This window comes from Myotis lucifugus, unplaced genomic scaffold (genome assembly GCF_000147115.1).
Source record: "Myotis lucifugus unplaced genomic scaffold, Myoluc2.0 scaffold_66, whole genome shotgun sequence".
Lineage (NCBI taxonomy): Eukaryota > Metazoa > Chordata > Mammalia > Chiroptera > Vespertilionidae > Myotis > Myotis lucifugus.
The window spans coordinates 5579098-5599014 of record NW_005871114.1 but is presented as its reverse complement, the minus strand read 5'-3'; the positions used below and the strand labels follow the sequence as shown (position 1 = coordinate 5599014).

Here is a 19917-nt window from a genome sequence, read left to right as displayed (position 1 = left end):
GTCACAGAGCTGGACAAGAGATTTGAGGGACTGGTAACATCTCAAAGTCAGCTTACACCAAGTATGGGGATATTAGAAGAAATGTTACTAACTATGTGCAAGGGAGTTCCATAGCCACCCTACTCCCTTCCCCCGAAAAATTTCAATAGGTTTATTTAGCACCAGAATTCTTAATCTTGGGTAGATACTGGCTCAAAGATTAGTCTATGTAACTAGTCATTTTGACATTTTTTATTAGTTGCATTTAAGCAATTTCATGCAACTTTTTAGTATTTTGTTTTTACATTGGGCTATTTTTTTTATATTTGTAAGAAAAAATCTAAAGATCTAGAAGTTTATGTAAGTTCCTCTGAGCAGTTTTCTGCTGTCACTCCCCATTTTAAGATAACAAATAACTTCTTCAGTGGAATTTTCCTTCCCAATACAAGGAGAGTGGCGGCTGTAGATTGTCCCAGGCTGTCTTCCACAGGTCATGGACACAAGTTATAGAGACGGAAGAGCCAAGTGGCATTGTCAGTTCTTATAGGTGTTTCCCAACATTTTTAACTTGTAAACTGCCATACCACTTGGAATTAATGATGTGAATATTTTGACGTGAGGACAGCCTTACAGGTAGTTACTGTAAACAAGAGATTACTTACATGGTATAATCTAAAGTTGTAAAAGAGATTCCCAACCTAAAAATAACTTCCTCATCAGACTATATCTAAAATGTCACTACTATTACTTCTTTCATTTGAAGCACTTTTTATTAAATACTAGAGGCCCGGTGCATGAAAATCATGCACTGGAGGGGGGTCCCTCAGCACGGCCTGTGCCCTCTCAAAGTCTGGGACTCCTCACTCCTTACCACCTGCCTGCTCACTGCTCCTTAGCGCTGCTGCGGAAGCAGGAGAGGTTCCCGTCATCGCTGTGAGCCTGGCTTCTGGCTGAGCGGCGCTCCCCCTGTGGGAGTGCACTGACCACCAGGGGGCAGCTTCTACATTGAGTGTCTGCTCCCTGGGGGTCAGTGTGCATCATAGAGACCGGTCCTGTTGTTCCACTATAATGGACATTTAAGCTTTTATTATACAGATGAATTCCTGATGGGAGGAATAGTCACTGAGCCTTGTCATGCTCAATTACCATCCTAGTATAAGTGTGGGGGGACATTTCCAGTGTAATGGCTTCCCAGGAGGTATAGACTGGGAACAGAAGGTAGGAAAGGGTAGTTTGAGCATGAAAGGTGGGACCCAGAGAAGAGAAAAACTATTGAAAGCCTTTAGAAATAGAAATTAGAGAAATGAAGAAGGGTCTGAATTAGAATGTTTTATTATAGTAACCTACCAAATCATGAGAGTAGGATTAATAATAGAGATTTGGGATATTAAAATTTTATGTACTAAAGCAAATTGCTGCATATGCCAGTATTTAAAATGTCTGAAATGACAGTCTTCAATCTGTACAATAGTTCATTTAGTTTGCTACTAAAGATGAGGTAATCTGAAAAAGATTTAGATAAATTAAGTATGCAAATATGTAGACTTTATATTAGAGGATATTTATATAGTCCTTATATTTTTTAATTTTTTTTACATACTCATTGTTTATATTTTGAAAAAAAACACAAAAAATAGATATTTTTAATCACCCATGTTTTCATCACTCAGACATAACTTTTAACATTTTGATAAATGTTCTTTTGATATTTTTTATGTATATTATCTTTTAAGAGCAAGAGTTGTATCCACAATTTTGTTCCCTGCTTTTTTTCAGTTGTGCCTTCCTTAAACATTTTCCATTTACATAGTTTTTATGACCATCATTTTTGATAGCTGTATTATATTCTATTAGATACAAATGTAGTATATTTCTAAAGTTTTGCTTTTATAGTAATGCTATGACCATCTCACTGTATGAAATATTTTCTGTTTTTAGAATTCCTAGAAGTAGAATTATTGGGACAAAGAATATGAACACTATTAATGTTTCTGATAAATACTGACCAAACTACTTTCTAAAAGTAGACTAATTATGCTTTGAGAGTAATTCAATATCTAAAAAACCTTAAGCCAAGTTTATCACCTAAGTATATTTCAAATGTTCCCACACCATGCTATGTATTTATTAAACAGAGAACCTTGCTATTTAAGAGATGAGATATGTGGAAACTAAAACATAGCACACTTTACTATAGAAGGTGAATTATTTTTGGTCCTCCATTTTGGATCCCCTTTGGTTACCATTGTTTCAAAGCAAAATAATAGAGCATTTTCATAAATCAAAATTTGTATAACTGAGTTTATGAAATTTATATGGGATATGGCATAGAGAATAATATAGTGATTTTTACTGAAGTTTAAATGTTTTAAGTGAAATTACAATTTAAGTAACAGTGAAAATGTTTGCTTTCTTTTTCAATTAGCAAAGTCTGGTGGATAAAGTATCTCGAAGACAGAGACCTGATATGAATATGTTATTTCTAAATATGAAAGTAAGGAGGACACATCTGGTTAGCGATTCCCTTGATGAGGTATAGATCATTTATTCAAAAATGATATTCATTGATTAAAGCTTTAAGTACATTCTATAATTCTAAAATTTTAATAAACTGCCTTATTTCTTTATGCTAATAAGTGTGCTTCCTTATATTTTGATACCATAAAGTCAGTTCTGTATTCACAATTAAGCCCATTTTTATATATTTATTAATAATTTGTTGTTAATTCCCCAGAAAGGAATTTTATATAGAACTGTATGGCCCTAATCGGTTTGGCTCAGTGGATAGAGCGTCGGCCTGCGGACTAAAGGGTCCCAGGTTTGATCCCGGTCAAGGGCATGTACCTTGGTTGCAGGCACATCCCCAGGAGGGGGTGTGCAAGAGGCAGCTGATCGATGTTTCTCTCTCATCGATGTTTCTGACTCTCTATCCCTCTCCCTTCCTCTCTGTGAAAAATCAATAAAATATATTTTAAAAAAAAGAACTGTATGACTATGTAACCTAGATTGTAGACCCACCTTTATTACTAGTTGGGTGTGTAACAAGTCATTTTAACTTTGCCGAGCCTCAAATTACTCATCTAATAAAATTAGGGGTCTAATCTATAGGGTATATTTGGTCAATTAAGGGTCAAGTCTACTTTGATTTTATGTACTATGTATTATAGAGCTTCATGCATGTACAATTCTTAGCCAGATCTGCATGGGGCTATTATAAGTTAAAGGCTGATTTAGTTATGTAATTTTTAAAAGCTTAGTACTGAAGGCAAGTTAGAGAAAAGGAAATGAATTATTTTATATTGTAATCTGTTAAATTAGAATCTTGGAGACAATATGAACCTGGGATACAGTCAAGGTACCTGACCTCCTCTAATTCTGTTTCTTAATCTATACAACAAACTTAGTAATACCTAGTTCACAGTGTCTGACAGATTCATTGGATGGATGGATGGATGGATGGATGGATGGATGGATGGATGAATGGATGGATGGATGGGTGGGTGGATGAATGGATGAGGGGGTGGATGGGTTAGTGTTTTGTGTTTTGGACACTGTAAATAAGATACTGACTACCTAACACATTTTAAAAAGTTAATTTCCTTGTTCTCCTCTACTATATACTTTCTTCAAATAGTTAACCCGGAAAAGAGCAGACTTGAAAAAGAAGTTGAAAGTTACATTTGTAGGGGAAGCTGGTTTGGATATGGGTGGCTTGACTAAAGAATGGTTCCTTCTTCTAATTCGCCAAATTTTTCATCCAGATTATGGTGAGTATTTAATTTTTATGAATAGTATTTCTTTGTAATTATTAGATTCGATTAGGCCCTCTTATTTTTAATCTACCCTATGGTTTTACAGATTTTTTTGTCAACCATAAATCTTGAATGATTTTTTAAGGACTATTATTTAAATTTTAAAAATTGACCAAATTGATTATCAAAATGTTATTTTATTGGGAATCCTACACAAAATATATAGACTTGAAAGTATATATTTGCAAGGGAGCATCCACTTCCTTTCCAAATAAGCCAAATGCATGGGAAATTAATTTGTCATTGAAATAAAGAACATTTGAAATTTTAAAAAACTAGTTTGCTCTTCTAAACTCATATTTAAAGCCTCTCTCATTAAATAATGAGCCATTTTAATGAATAAGAATTCATTAATTTTTAAGACAGATATAATCATTTGAAATTTAAATTTGGGTTTATTTTACTTAGAGAAAACACCTACCTAATCATTATTTTTATTGTTTTTTTTTTCAGAGGAGAGTTTTCAGTGTTTATTTTTCTTTATTTTGTATGTATTATATATATATCTCATCTTTCTGGTAAAGGGAATTAGAGATGACATGGATAAACTGAAATCTCTACATAATCCTCAAAATTAATTTTTATCATAACCAATAACTTATAAAACTAGAATTTTTATAAAGAAAATCAACTGATTTTCTGTCTTTTTACCCCATGTTTCAGGATACCAATGAACAGTAAAATGCTCCTGCATTCTCTCTGTACATAGATTTGATATATTTTAACATGAGAGATTGTTTGTAACAGAACTATTACTGAACTGGTTTGCTTCTAACAGATGAAATGTCATATATATTTTTACCACTCTGATTTTTAAATCAATCACACTAATGAAATCATGTTTCTTTTTTTCAGGCATGTTTACATATCACAAAGATTCACACTGCCATTGGTTTAGCAGCTTTAAGTGTGATAACTATTCTGAATTCCGATTGGTTGGAATTGTATCCTTTAAACTTTCCACTAGGAGGTGCTAGGAGACTAGAGATTTTTAAAAATTTTACCTGAATATTAGAAAACTGTTTTCAAGCATTTTACTCAAATTAAGCATGCTTGTCAAATTTACTAATAGATTTTCAATAATCTTTATTATTTGTAATATCACAGCTACACGTCAGCAGATTTAATTAATTGAAAGGAATGACTGAATTTTTATGTTTTCCTGAAAACCTTATCTCCAAATAAAAATATTTTATATTTCATATATTATCTAATTTAGCAGAAAATTAAGACTTTTAAAAATCAAAGTATCTTCTATGCATGATTAGTTGTTTTTGTTCTAAGTACAAAGTGAAAAAACTAACAGAAAAATCATTTATTTCACTCAGTTTACTAAATCGAAATTGTGGAAATTAAATCTAGGTCTTTAATCTGCCCCTCAAATCCTAAAGTATTAATAAAAATTGAAAATATTGGGAATATGTAAAGTATATGGCATTACTTTAAGTATTGTTAAAATTACATAAACCCCTGTGCCATCCTCTGACCCCTGTCAGGTGTACTACAGAAGGCATCTTGTATTGAGTGGAGATTGGACAAGATACCTTTCACATTAGCTTTTTTAATCTAAGAAGTATAATTGTGAAAGGATGGAAGAGTAAATAAATGAGCAAGCACTGAAGATACATAGGTTAAAAGAGGAAAATACTATCCTCCTTTAACAAGTTCACCATTTAAATGGGCAGATGACCACCATGCAAGATAGTCAGTTCTCAGAGTCAAATGACCACTTGACATTAATTGCTAAGGAGTTCTGAGGAGAAAAAGATTCAATATAGTCCTCCCACAGAAGGTAGACATTTAAAGACGGAGCCATTCTATCTGATTCACACAGGTCTGTAAAAGAATAAGACACCCGTCAACCTATAACCAGGAGGTCACGGTTTGATTCCCAGTCAGGGCATATGCCCAGGTTGTGGGCTTTGTCCCCAGTGGGGGGTGTGCAGGAAGCAGCCAATTAATGATTCTCTCTCATCATTGATGTTTCTATCTCTCTCTCCTTCTCCCTTCCTTTCTAAAATCAATATATATATTTTAAAGACATACAGTGGAAGAATGACTAGAACAAAAACTGTGTTACAGCACAATGTGTAGGTCCAGTTGATTGAAGCAGAGGGTACACTGGGAGTTAGGCAAGACACCTTCAGGAGGAGAGTTAAGAGCTATCTTCCTCTCTGAAATCAATAAAAATATATATTTTTTAAAAGAGCTATCTTACGGTGAGCTTTGAATATCTTTGTTGCATTTGTTGGAATAAATCCTGAGAAATGTATATGGAAATTGAGAAACTAGATGGAAAAAAGGTTCTAGAAACAAAGATACACATTGAAATGGTAAACTCAATATGCAATTTTGTGTATACTGTCATGTCTAAAGGTCCAAGGTGCCAAGTTCCACAATATAGAACACTTAACAATTCTTAGACTTTTGTTTCTATTGTATTGTTTACAGTAATCATTTGTTAATGTTTCAACTTCACTGAAAACCTGAGTCATTGATGCTTCTCATTACACTATGAGCTATTTGGATTTCCTGATATATGTTTGTCACACTTTACATTCTCATCACAGCTTACATTTGAGTGATATTTTGACTTTCTAATATTTGTACTGCAGTATTAGATCTTATTGAGCTATCACATTTTTAGAATAATGTTATACATAAAATCATTAATTTGCTTATTGTTTTCTTTTTTAATGTTTTTTTATAAATTTACTTTTTTAGAGATAGAGGAAGGGAAAGGGAGAGATGGAAACATCGATTGGCTGCCTCCTGCACGCCTTCCATTGGGGATTGAACTGCAACCCAAGCCTGTGCCCTGAGCAGGAAACGAACCAGTGACCTCTTGGTGCATGGGTCAATGCTCTACCACTGAGCCACACCAGCCAGGCACTAATTGTTTTCTTTACAATAGATATTAGTTTCTATTCAGTCATTATCCAAAGGAGCATATTAAGCATATTTACTTATGTTGCATATTTCGAGTTAAACAATTACAGTAAGTTCTCACTTAACATTGTCAATAGGCTCTACAACTTTAAGTGAAATGACATATAACGAAACCTATTTTACCATAAGGTAATTGATATAAACAAGAGTTAAGTTCCTGCAGCATCTGGTCAGCATTACAATGAAACAATACTGAATGAAACAATGTTATTCAAGGACCTGCCATAAATCTAAAATTATTATAGCCACCACATCTCATTGTTAATGTGTATTTATCTCACACAAAGATAATCTGTAGAAAATAAGACTGATGCCTCAAAAGCATGAAAACATATAGGAAAAATGTGAGACAGTAGTGGATTGTGATCATGTAAGCGGTGGAGAGATCTACTGAAGGTGAGGAGAACTAAAAATTGAGAACAGGCATGATGATTGAGAAAATGTAGTTAGTTCTAATGCTTCTTTATTTATTTATTTATTTATTTATTTATTTATTTATTTATTTATTTATTATTTGTGGAGGGGACCGAGAGGAGAGGGAAGCGGCTGGGAGGTGGGAGCGGGGGTCTAATACTTCATTTTTAAATATGTTATGGCTTTGGCGTTTACAGGCGAAACCTATAATAATAAAAATTTTTGAAGATTGCATGATGAGACATAACAATTTTTAAAAGTATGATTGCTTATACTACAAGGGGCATTGGAACTAAGAGTAGGAACAGTGTAGTACAGTGTAGGGTTTTCAAACTCTGTTTGTAGCACATGACGCCTCATCCCCATTCCTGCTTCCACCAGAGCACATTGATTTAGTGCGAATGGAAGTTTCCTGCAGCAAATCCTGTAAGGCTACTTCCTCATCTGTTAAATATAATTAAAAGAACTTTTTAAAATGAAAAGTGCATAGAACTTGTCACTAGAGTGAATACTCATAAATGTAACTACAGTAGTATTGTGGTTTTTGCCATTATTGCTATATCATAATTAAAGACATATATTAGAACTTCTTTTCAATATCGGTCCCTTGCATACACTGCTCAGTCTCTGTTACTATGGTTACCAATAAAGTAGCATATCCATTCCTTAAATTATTAACCTCATCCTGCCATAGCAAATTGAAATACAGGCTGTCTTCTAATTTTTTTAAATTGTTTGTAGTAATTTGTCCAGCCCATATAAGATTTCCTTTTGAGCCTACAAAATGAATGACTTCCTTAATAACTTGATATAATAATCTTTGATAGTTGAAATATGAAATTTGTTCTGAAACCCCTCTTTCAGCAAATGGATGTTACATTCTGCCATATAACTGATAAATTAAATACAGTTGGCCCAGAGGCTCAGTGGTTGAGCATTGACCTATGAACCAGGAGGTCGCCGTTTAATTCCCGGTCAAGGTATATGCCCTGGTTGCGGGCTTGATCCCCAGTGGGGATTGTGCAAGAGGCAGCCGATCAATGATTCTCATCATTGATGTTTCTCTCTCTCCCTTCCTCTTCCTTTTATGAAATCAATAAAAATATTTTTTAAATATAATTGGGCAAAGTTTATATAGATGTAACATCTGTAGCTTTTTAACTTTAACCCTTTGAGTAAACTTCAAGTATTAAAAGCCTTTCAGATATTACCATAGGAGAGTAATTGTCCTGTTAGCTTATCAACAGTGTGTATGTATGTCTCTGTGTGTGTACCCATATGTTTATTCAGCTCAGCTCTCTTTAGTCTGTATTTAATTTTAAAATAGATAAAATGGTTACCAAAATTAGTAGTGTGTTCAGTGAGTTCTATTAAATAAATTGCTGCTACTTATAAAATCACCATCTTTGTTTAAATTTAGAAAGTATTTCTTATATATTAATTTTTGGATGTGTGTGAAACTGTTATCTGTTATGATCGTAAATAAACTTTTCTAAAGAAATCATTAAATACTATCAACTAAATCCCTCCTTTTTACACGACTTGGTAATCAAAGAATTATGTGGGGAAATGAAAGGAAAGGAAGTATGTGGGATTCATTAAAAAGCATTAAATCTGAAAGAAGTATACAAGAAACAGACTGATGTATAATTTAAAACTCACTTGCTGTCATGGATTTTATGTTAATACTTAACATTTAGTATGCATAGCTTATGGGACTAGCTGTTTATAACAGCATTACACTGGATATTCGTTTCCCCCCCTGCTGTTACAAGAAATTATTGAGCCCTCCCATCGTTCCTAGTGATCAAAATACACCAGTGGGCATCTGCAGTGTCACCACTGATGACTTAAGTCAAATTATGCCTGTAAGTATAAAGCTACTAGCATCATATTCCTTAATGCTAGCATCCTCTACCTGCACAGTCTTTCTCCTCCTAATGCTATTCTTATTTTTAAATATGGTTTCTCTCTACTTTTGTAACCTATCTCCTTTTTTATCTTGATTTCTCCTTTCTTGTGGAGACACATCACTCACTTTGCAGCACTCTTCAGCTCTTTACCATAAACAGGCTTTGAAGTCAGAGATGCCAAGATGTGAATCCAAGCTCTGCCACTTATTAGCTCTATGAACTTAGCTAAGTTGTTTAAAGTTTCTGAGCTCTAGTTTCCTTATGTGAATACTGAGACAGTAAAACTTATGTATTTGGGGATTACAGGAGATAAGAAAGCACTTAGTAATTGATTACTTCTATGGATCCTTATTAAGAAGATACTGTGCAGTATCGTTAACAGTGTACCCAACAGCATCTCTTAAAACAATACAACATGAATTTCATGGGACTGTCTCATAATATTCCTCAGTCAAAATTTAGATTTCTGATCAAGTTTAATCTAAGGTGAAAATTTAGTAGAAAAATGGATAGTATGCACATCCTCCTGACAATCCCTTATATTTTTTACTGCTTGCAAAATAGAGCAGGCTCTGATGAAGAGATCTGCCTTCTGTAGTCTTGTCTCTGCAACATACTGTACTTAGCTGTGACCCTGGATGAGTCACTTAATTTTCTTACCCATAAAACAATGGGAATAGACTAATCTCTGAGTTACCGTCTCATTTTAGTTTTTTTGTGATTTTTTTGCCCCACATAGTTTTTGACAAATATTTTACTGATAAATTTCCTAATTTTATTAGTGATTTTTGTCACTAAGTTGCCCAATTCTATGATTAAAGTTATTTTAATTTGATTTAGACCCAGCTTTTTTTTTTTAGTAAATAATGGATATTTTATGAATGACTACACCAATATGTTGTTTTATATTATGGAGCTGAAGATTTCCCTGAGCCTATATTCTTTTATTAGCTCTTTAATAATGAATCCGGATTGTGGCTATGAGATCAACTATTGAAAAAACTGTTTCTGTACATACATCAATAAAGACTGAAAGCAAACAGGAAAACTGCTGCTGTGTTAGGATGGTGGAATGTGGGTAATTTTAAAATATGTTTTATAAATGGATTATTCATTTATTAACTTAAAAAAGCACCTATTAAAATTGGCACCTAATTTCCATTTCATAGATGGTAAAAATATACCCTAAAATTTTAACTGCTTTTTTATTCAATTCTTTATCATATGTATTTGTATACTGTTTTCAAGAAGAGGGAACAGGAAATTCAAGAGAAACATATAGTAGATATGCTTCTTAATATAAAGACAACATCTGTGACTGTAGGACAAAAAGTAGAGAAAGTAATCAAAATATTCCTCAATGGAGACTTCAATATGGTGTTAATAAATGCGATAATTTTCCATGACCATGCTAATGAATACTCCACTGCTTCTCTGAGAGGTGAGCCATGACTTGGAGCAACAGAATTGTCCAGAAACAATAAGAAATCTTCCCAACAGTCTTGTGAAAATTACACTGGAGGGTTTATGTTGAAAACAGAGGAGAGGCAGCATAACCTATAATTAGTATGTGTACTATCTCTTTTGCTTCTGCTAAGCCACTCTCAAATATGCTGTATTAAATAAGACCAGGGTATTCAAAAAGCACTATTCTGTAACTTCACACACACTTTAATTATACGTTTACAAAAATCATTTTGAAAGTTTAATTGAATGGGTAATAAATATTTTAGAGCTAGCATATTACAGGTAAGGGTCTAAGATTGACAGTATTGATGGACAGTTCTCAACAAAAAATAGGGTTTGAAAATGCAAATGCTGGGGTAAAAAGGTCTACAGTCCTGAATGTAGCAGATCTGAGTATATAACTTCATGACCTACTGACATTGTATTTTGTCATTAAAAACTTAATCTTTGAAAGAAGATGATAAGTCCCTTCCCTTGGGTTCACCTGATTGTCCCTGGAGTTCTTAGAAATCACAAACTCGCCCTAACTTGTTTGGCTGAGAGGACAGAGCATCAGCCTGCGGATTGAAGGGTCCCGGGTTTGATTCCGGTCAAGGGCATGTACCTTGGTTGCAGGCACATCCCCAGTAGGAGGTGTGCAGGAGGCAGCTGATCTATGTTTTCTCTCCCATCGATGGTTGTAACTCTCTAGTCCTCTCCCTTCCTCTCTGTAAAAAAAAATCAATAAAATATATATATTTTTTAAATCACAAATATCCCAATTATAATGTTCAGCACCCATAATTTTTATTAATAATTGCAATCTATGCCTATCTATATTTTGTATAAAATTTTGTTTTTAATGGATGGAAAACTTATTATTTATGTAATCTCTTAATTTAAAATAAAGTAAAAATTTTTTCATAAAACCTAATTTTTAAAAAATATTTGGTTACTTTTTACGTTTGTTTAAATCTTTGCTCCTTGGTAGCATGAGTTGTAACCTAATTCAGGAAAATGTTTTTTCCAGTGTTCTCAACTTCTTGGATAAAAGAAAGGCATTGTAACTGAAATATAGACCCCACTTACATGCATGAACGCTGTGTTTTTGTGTTTTAAAGATGTATCCTGAAACATCAGCATATTTTTAAGAATGTAAGTTGAAAATGAGAAATACTGCAAACTTATAAATAGTAAGTTGCAGATAGCAGTGAATCATGATGAGAACTATGCTCTTAGCTTGCTGCATAAGAACAGTATGAACTGGATATTTACCTCATTTACATGACCTTTTCCAGTGAAAATACATCTCACTTATTATCTTTATTTCAAAATCTGAAAGTTTATCTGCTCTATCTCACATGTAGGTGAGTTGTACATCTGCTTTTAGGAAAAATCATTTGGTTTAAAACCACAGATAATAGATTTCTTTTTATAGGAGCTGGCCCATGGATTAAGTGAACTCCTGTCATATGAGGGCAATGTTGAGGAAGATTTCTACTCAACATTCCAGGTACAAATAGCTTTCTGTAATCATGTATTTCATATATGAAAAATGCCATTTGTTATGAAACACCCATTATTAGAAAAGATGAACAGGATTAGTCAAGACATACCAATAATATCCCCTATCACAGAGGATCTTAACCTGATGAAGTAGACAATGAAGACACAGGTGAACGAGCAGTGAAAAAAGTGCTTAAAGAAATTCACCAAAACTCATTTCCACTCGGGAGCCTACCAATAATTGGGAAATGGAAATTAAAGTAATCCACATAGCTCCAAAACACCTAAATGGCCACAGGTGTTTTGTGAATATCAGTAAAGTGTTTAACATTCAACAGAGAGGGTTAAGTTAAAGACCTACTTTTTTACCTTGCAATGCATGTGATTTGTACTAAGATGGAGAAAAACTGCTTTTTAAAATTTACAAAGCTGTTCACTAAAGCCTGTTATATCAACCATACCAATAAATATCTTGTGCTGGAATCTCCCATCAGGTTTTTCAGGAAGAATTTGGAATAATTAAGTCCTATAATTTAAAGCCAGGTGGTGAAAAAATTCCAGTTACTAATCAAAATAGGAAAGGTAAGTTAGACACCATTTCTTAATTCAAATGCATTAGTGTTTACCTTTTACTTTTACTATGTAACAGATGGAAAATTGCTTTTCAGAATATGTACAGCTTTATATTGACTTTCTTCTCAACAAATCCATCTATAAGCAGTTCGCTGCATTTTATTATGGATTTCATAGTGTGTGTGCTTCAAATGCCCTTATGGTGAGTTTAAACCTTTAAATTATGCTTTCAGTTAGGTTTTATAATGTGATAATAACTGACAAATAATTCCTTAAATATTTTAGTAGATAAGCTTTTAAAATAGAAAACGTTTTCTACTTTTTAAAGGTAGAGCTAGAAAAAAAATACTTCTCCCATTTCAGCCTTAACTCTGAAGAGAAACAAGACCAGTCAGCTCCATTCTTCTCCCCTTGTGCTATGTCTTATGCTATGTCTTTTAGGGCTTTAAAAAATTCCCCCAAGCAAAGTGGGTGAAGAAATCCTGTGGGCTCAAGGACTTAATACTGAGGGGCAAAGCACAGAAAACAGTTAACACATAAGCTCGGGGGCAAAAGCCACCTCTTATTGACTAAAGAACATATTTATAACTGCTTCCTGCTGCTTCAAGAATCCCTTGACAACTCTGAGTTGCCTTTTACCCAGAAAAAGTAGTTTGTCTCCAGGGTCATGATGGACTCTGCCTGGTTTGCCTTATCTTGAGGCATATGAACATGGGGCAGCCTCTTTCTAGAACTCCATGTTGAAAATATAAGGTAAAAGCACAGTTTTCTAAAGAACTGGTGCTCTTCACCCCAGCTACCCAGGGCAAACTCAATCACGCTGCTTTTATTTCCCCTCAGGTTTATTATGAGAGTTTGGAGTTAGGTCTTTCATTTGAATTACTTTTCATAGGAGAGAGCTAGTTTCAGAGTAACCTTTGACACGTATGTGTTGTTGAAAGGACCTTTGAAAACGGAGCACTGAGTTTTGTCTGTGACACACTGGTAATTGTGGGGGTGGAGGGAGGGGAAAAGGAATTAAATGGCATAGCATGGTTTTTCTTTTCCAGTTTTAATCTCTTTAAGTGGAAGACAACATATGTAGGTAAAGAAAACCAGTGAGTAACACAAGCAGACTGTATGTAACCAAGTACCTAAACTCTAGAGTGCACACATCCTGTGCATTACTGGAAGGGATATGGAGGTATTGGAAGGAGGCAGGCAGATCAGTAGAGGCTGAGACAGTTTCAAGCCGGGTTTGGGGGAAGAACTGTAATTTGGATTCATGTTTAGTCATCTGCTTGTTTTTCAGGCAAACTGTAATTAATGTTTGCAAAAGGGAGAGAGAGAGCCTTAGTAGTTTGACAAGATTTATGAAACTTTTAAAAGCAAAAATATCTTACCTCAGTAGGAAAAATATAAATGGAGATTTTTTTTTAATCATTTGATTTACTGCAAGAGAAGTCACGATTTTTGTAGTTTGATTCAGTGAAAATAGTTCCAATTTCACTTTTTTAAATTATCATGTATTATTATCATTTTTGGTAAATAATTATTGGCAGCTGCTTCGCCCAGAAGAGGTTGAAATCCTGGTGTGTGGAAGCCCTGAACTGGACATGCATGCTCTGCAGAGAAGTACTCAGTATGACGGCTACGCGAAAACTGACTCGACTATAAGGTGAGCACTTCATACTTCTGATAGCGCGGTCACAGAAGAGGGGATGAAAGACAAAGTGGTTTCGTTTATTTGTATAACTGACAATCTCAGGATCAAGTCAGTCAGCTGAACTATTGTGGAGTTCCACACCGCCTTATTTAATTTCTAAGGAGAGAGTGATATAAATAGGTTTCTACAAAAGTATAGAAATTTTACTTTTCAAAAAATGACTTTGGTTCTAGAATTTCAGGGATGATACACATCTAAATAGGATTTTAATAGCAAGTGTGTTGGAAAAATAAGAAAAATTATGTGGGAGAAAATTGGCTGTTGTCCTATCCACTGTTGGGCCACTTTTATAATTTTATAAAAATGTATATTTATAATAAAGTTAGTCAAAAACCTAATTCATATATAGAAGCTTGTCATTCCTTAATTTCACAGCAAGAGTACTATGTATGTTTAGGGAAGTTTTGTTTCCTTAGAGCTTACTTTTATGTTACTTTATTCCAGCAATTTTCAACCTTTTCTAGTTACTAAAATTCTGCAGCACACCATAAAATATATTTTTTGCTGATCTGACAAAAAAAAATAGGTATAATTTTGATTCATTCACACTGGATAGCTATTGTGTTGGCTGTCATTTTTTTATTTGACAGTCTAAGGGAAAAGAGTTCATGCCCCTAGCTGAATAAGTATTGCATATTTTAAAAATTCTTGCGGCACATTGGTTGAAAATCGCTGCTTTCTTCTGATCCTCAAGACGTTCATATAAATTTCCTTTGGTGTTCTCCAGATACTTTTGGGATGTTGTGCTTGGATTTCCTCTTGATCTTCAAAAGAAGTTGCTACATTTTACTACGGGAAGTGACAGAGTACCTGTAGGAGGAATGGCTGATTTGAATTTTAAAATCTCAAAGAACGAAACTTCTACTAATTGGTAAGATTTCCAGATTAAAATTTTATTTTTAATCTATAAGTTTTGCTACTAATATGTTTATAATTAGAGGATTCTTTCATAGAAAAATCTTGGGAGTAAACATGGCCTTTAAATGCGAGAGACTGTGGCTTCAGGTCCTCTATTAATTTTCAGACATACCAATACTAACTGATAATAACCCCTTTCCATTAACTTTTTGCTTTGCTAAATCTGCTGCTTTGTGGTCTCTTTTAGAACTAGCTTGCTTTTAGTAGTATACTGCCTAATCCTCATTTTTATTTAAAGGTGTTTTTTATTAAAAATACTAAGGTGGGAGTTTGGCTATTATTATCAGTACTAGAGATCCTCTAGTACTAGAAGTACCTCTAGTACTAATCCTCTTTTTTTTTAGTCTAATGCTCTTTGCATATGAAAGTGATGACAATAATGATGGCTTTAAATTATTTTCTAATAATGTTGATGAATTAATGTTGATCTACTTATTTTCCTAACCTTGTACTAGCAATTTCTAAAGCTGATTTGTGCAGACAGTACTTTGATTATAATCATTTTTCCTGCTGCCCCATATGTTTCCTGAATTCTGTCAGTTCTTTTCATTCTTGAACTGGATTTTGTCCTTTCCCACTGCTATCACTGACAAATATTCTGATGGTGTGGAGTTCATAGAGACTGAAGGGAAGAGTCTAAAAAATCTGTAGAAATCTTGAAGAAAGATGACAGTGTCATCAGATAGAGGCTGGGGGAGCTGATCACAAGGAGTCAGAAGATGAATATTGCATGTGCATTGAGGACAGCAGCAATAAAAGTGTGGGTAGCAAGTGTCTCAAAAATTTTTTGTTTCTTGTTACAATCAAGATTGAAATAATAGTCATACTATCTACTATTCTGCTAGGTGTTTTATATAGATAGCTCTTTTAATCTTTTAAACAACCTAGTTGGATAGTTTACCAAATCATGGTGATGAGGAAACTGAGATTTGGAAACATGAAGCCATTTGAACAAATGAACAGCTAGTAAGTGAGGGAGACAGTATTCAAATTCAGATTTGTCTGAATCCAAAAATAATGCCTCCAGAATGAAAGTCTGATGAGAGCAGAGACACAGACTATCTTGTCTGTAAACCTAGCCCCATTTCTGGAAGTGTGCCTAACTCATAGTAGGTCCTTCATAAGTCTTTGTTCACTAAAGGAAAGAACGAGTCATCTCTTGGGAAAGTAAAAGAGATATGAATGGTATTATGAAAGGTGCTCAGCAGTCATTCTGTGTGTGTTTTAGTATCTTTAAAAATTTTTTTCTTTCCCTAGGTTGCCTGTGGCTCACACCTGCTTCAATCAACTTTGCCTTCCCCCCTACAAGAGCAAAAAGGACCTGAAACAGAAATTGATCATTGGAATTTCTAATTCAGAAGGTTTTGGACTTGAGTAACCTAGAAGACTTGAAACATATTTTATATGTAGCATTCACTTCCCTCTTATTGTGCCTTTAACCTTTTTATGTTTTCATCTCAAAACACCTTGACAAAGATCACCAACTTTAAAATACTGATTTTTAAAAAAAAATCAAATATGAGTATGTTAGTGGAGGCATGATTTTCTAAAAACACAGCCCTTGATTGAGTGGGGAAAAGAGCAGATGACAGAGACAGGTGGGTTCAGTCATTCTTTTTTACAGCACTTTATCACTCTCCGTAACGTAGTTTGTCGCAAGTGTTCCACTGGGGAGCAACGTGCCGTAAAGAAAGCACCGATGGGATGGCGCAGTGGAACCTAGTGGCAGATTGTATGCTGCAGGACACAGTAGCAACACAGACAGCTGCATTATCATTCATGTAAGGCATGTAGCCATATTTTCATATAGAGGTAAACAACAGTATAACTGCAAATGCAATCTACAGGGTTTTTTGATATACTGGCTTTCGTCCTAATAAGATTCAACTGTTGCTGAAAAGCATGTAAATAATTCCATAATAGCCTGAGAATAATGGGATTTTGATAGTGCCATTTATTGCTAAAGATTTATTTTTACAAAGTAAATTCAGGGTTTTAGATGTGTATACAGCTTTTACAAATCAATAAAGATGATTGTACAAGAGTGTAACTATTTTCAGATTAATTGGATTCGGGTTATATTCTTTTAAGTATTGTTAGTCTGCATGCACACTGGCACTACTTTAAATATAATGTAATATTTGTATAATCATTTCTTCTTAAGGGTTGGGATATTAGAACAGAAATCAGATAACTAATCATTGATAAATTAAGTCAATTATAAGCACAAAAGAAAGTAACTGTTTTACATATACTTTGATTGATGTACAAGGCTTATTTCTAATATTTTTTGATCACCAGTTGTACTGCAACACTAATTTTTAGAAAACCTTAGGAAAAAATATTTGACAAAAGTGAATACAATAATAACATTTGCGTTAAAATTATGTACTTGGTGTAAAAAATCAAGTTCAACATTTTGACCACAATGTTTTGTTTTTCACTGGATTCTGAATATAGGAAATTCAAAAGTACTATTTTTTTGGAGTTTCTAATAAAGTAGCATGTAAAAAGAAACTGTATTTTAAGTCAGACAGTAAATGGTTTTCTTAATTTACAGCAAATGAAGCAGTTTTATTAGCATGCTACAAATATTTCCTAATCAAGACTTCTCTATTATTCTTTGTTAGTTTTATTTCAGAAAACTCTGAAGATATATTTGCAATAATAATGAAGCCAGCATTTAGTACCAGCATCTAGTTCTTCCCACAATTTTTTCTGAGCTACATTATTCTCTTACTGCTATGCTTCCTGCACCCAACCAGCAGAATTCTTTTAGGGTGGAGGAACTAATCAGCTTGTTTTCCTGCAGTTTTGAAGCCAACCCATGAATCTTTAAGGAAAAGGAGTTGTTACTTGGTTTACTATTCTCTTTGAAACAGACGTGACTCTGCTTTTTCATTTGAATATACTATTTAAAGGATTTTCTTAAAAATCTTGGAAAGCCTAAGAGAGTTAAAGGCATGTTGGTTTCATTTTGTTTGTTGTGTTTTTAATCCATATGCAAATAAAACTGCTTCTTTCGTAAGCTGCTTGAACTAGAAAGTAAGATGTTTAATGTAGGTTACTACTAACTAATAAGCACAAAAGAATCATGTATAAGAAACCAGACTTAAGTGTTTTAAATAAAATGTAAACAAAGTTTTTATTTGGTAGAGATGGAAAATTGTACTGGCTTGGTCTGCATGTTTAGTGATGTGCTTGTTTATTGATAGTTATGTCACTTTTAAATAAGAAGTACACAAGCAAGCCAGACTTTTAAATGACAAAGTCCATAAATAACTGGAAAATTTTTGTTGTCTATTGTTTAGTTAAAATGTATAACCATGTATCACTTAATTGCACATTGCCTTTATTTATTTATGCTGTTTTTGGTTTACAGTGTAATAATACCTCATTTTTTTAAAAAAAAATACCACTACTGTTATATTTCATTAATTTAAACAGCTAAAAATTCATATAGTTGCTTTTTTTATACACTCTGTTAATGAATTCTTGATTTTTGTATCTGCCACAGTAACTTAAAGCATTACAATATTTACAAAATGTCCTGTCCTTTTTAAATCTTTGCTTAGTCATATTTTTGTCTGTATGATCAGAAGTTTTTAACGGTTCCTGTTTTTTGTACAAATCTGTACTGTATTAAGTTGTTAACTTCTGAATAAAAATTTTCAAATATTAAAGTTATACAATCAATCAAATTTCAGTTTATTTTTTAAATATTAGGCAATTAATTAAAACCATAAGTTTAAAATATCTAATAAATGCAAACTATTCTCTTCATTATACTGTCTCTTAAACTGCTACTTAGGAAAACTGCTAATATAGATAGCTTCAAAATGTGTGTTGTTATTGACCCCAAATATAAACAATTCTTTAACATTATTTTTATTCTGAAACAATGTATATCCTGTGTCTGGATGATCACACTGATATTCCACCAAATAAATAATGCCATGGAGGCAACCCAGAAATTAACTACCCCCAGAAATTAACTAAGTATGACATTCCAGTAGCAACTTCAGAACTTAAGTATTTCTCCCCAAACATGTTTGCCCCCCCCCTTTTTTTTACATGCCCACATTTCCTATGCTTAAGAAAAAAGAGAGGAGAGTATGAGAATGCAGGAGAAAATGTCATTAGTGGAAAAAGATAGGTAGCTGTATGGAAGACTAGGGTGTGTTTCCACAGGGGAAAGTGCAAGATCAATTTACCCAAATGGCCACACAGGCTTGTAGTCCAATGTAGTGGTTAAGAATTGAGCTTTGGCCTTAGCTGGTTTGGCTCAGTGGATAGAGCGTCAGCCTGCAGACTGAAGGGTCCCAGGTTCAATTCCAGTCAAGAGCACATGCCCGGGTTGTGGGTTCGATTCTCAGTAGGGGACGTGTAAGAGGCAGCCAATTAATGATTCTCTCTCATCATTGATGTTTCTATCTCCCTCTCCCTCTCTGAATTCAATAAAAATATATTTAAAAATAAAAGAATTGAGCTTTGGAGCCAGACTGCCTGGGCTTGGGTCTACTGTTTCCTTGGGCAAGTTACTTAATCTCCCTGTGCCTCAATTATCAAATGAAAATAATGTGTAAAATGGAACTAATAAACCTACCTATTTCATTTAAAGGGTTAGGAGGATTAAAAGCCCTTACACAATGCTTGGTGTAAAGTAAGTAATAAAATGTGATACATGAGGAATCATGGTGCT

General features: G+C 33.8%; 1 protein-coding gene across 1 annotated transcript in view; it reads left to right on the top strand.

Annotated features, from left to right (window-relative positions):
* HECTD2 (HECT domain E3 ubiquitin protein ligase 2) overlaps window positions 1-18980 on the top strand; it is a 67578-nt gene extending 48598 nt beyond the window's left edge. Inside the window, exons 12-21 of the mRNA XM_014456971.1 lie at window positions 2405-2512; window positions 3614-3746; window positions 4647-4735; window positions 8864-9022; window positions 11952-12026; window positions 12514-12601; window positions 12688-12794; window positions 14134-14249; window positions 15025-15168; window positions 16473-18980. Of these exons, the coding sequence (XP_014312457.1) occupies window positions 2405-2512; window positions 3614-3746; window positions 4647-4735; window positions 8864-9022; window positions 11952-12026; window positions 12514-12601; window positions 12688-12794; window positions 14134-14249; window positions 15025-15168; window positions 16473-16593 (1140 nt within the window). The 3' untranslated portion in view covers window positions 16594-18980. The remainder of the gene's footprint in view (window positions 1-2404; window positions 2513-3613; window positions 3747-4646; window positions 4736-8863; window positions 9023-11951; window positions 12027-12513; window positions 12602-12687; window positions 12795-14133; window positions 14250-15024; window positions 15169-16472) is intronic.
* Window positions 18981-19917: the final 937 nt, after the last annotated feature.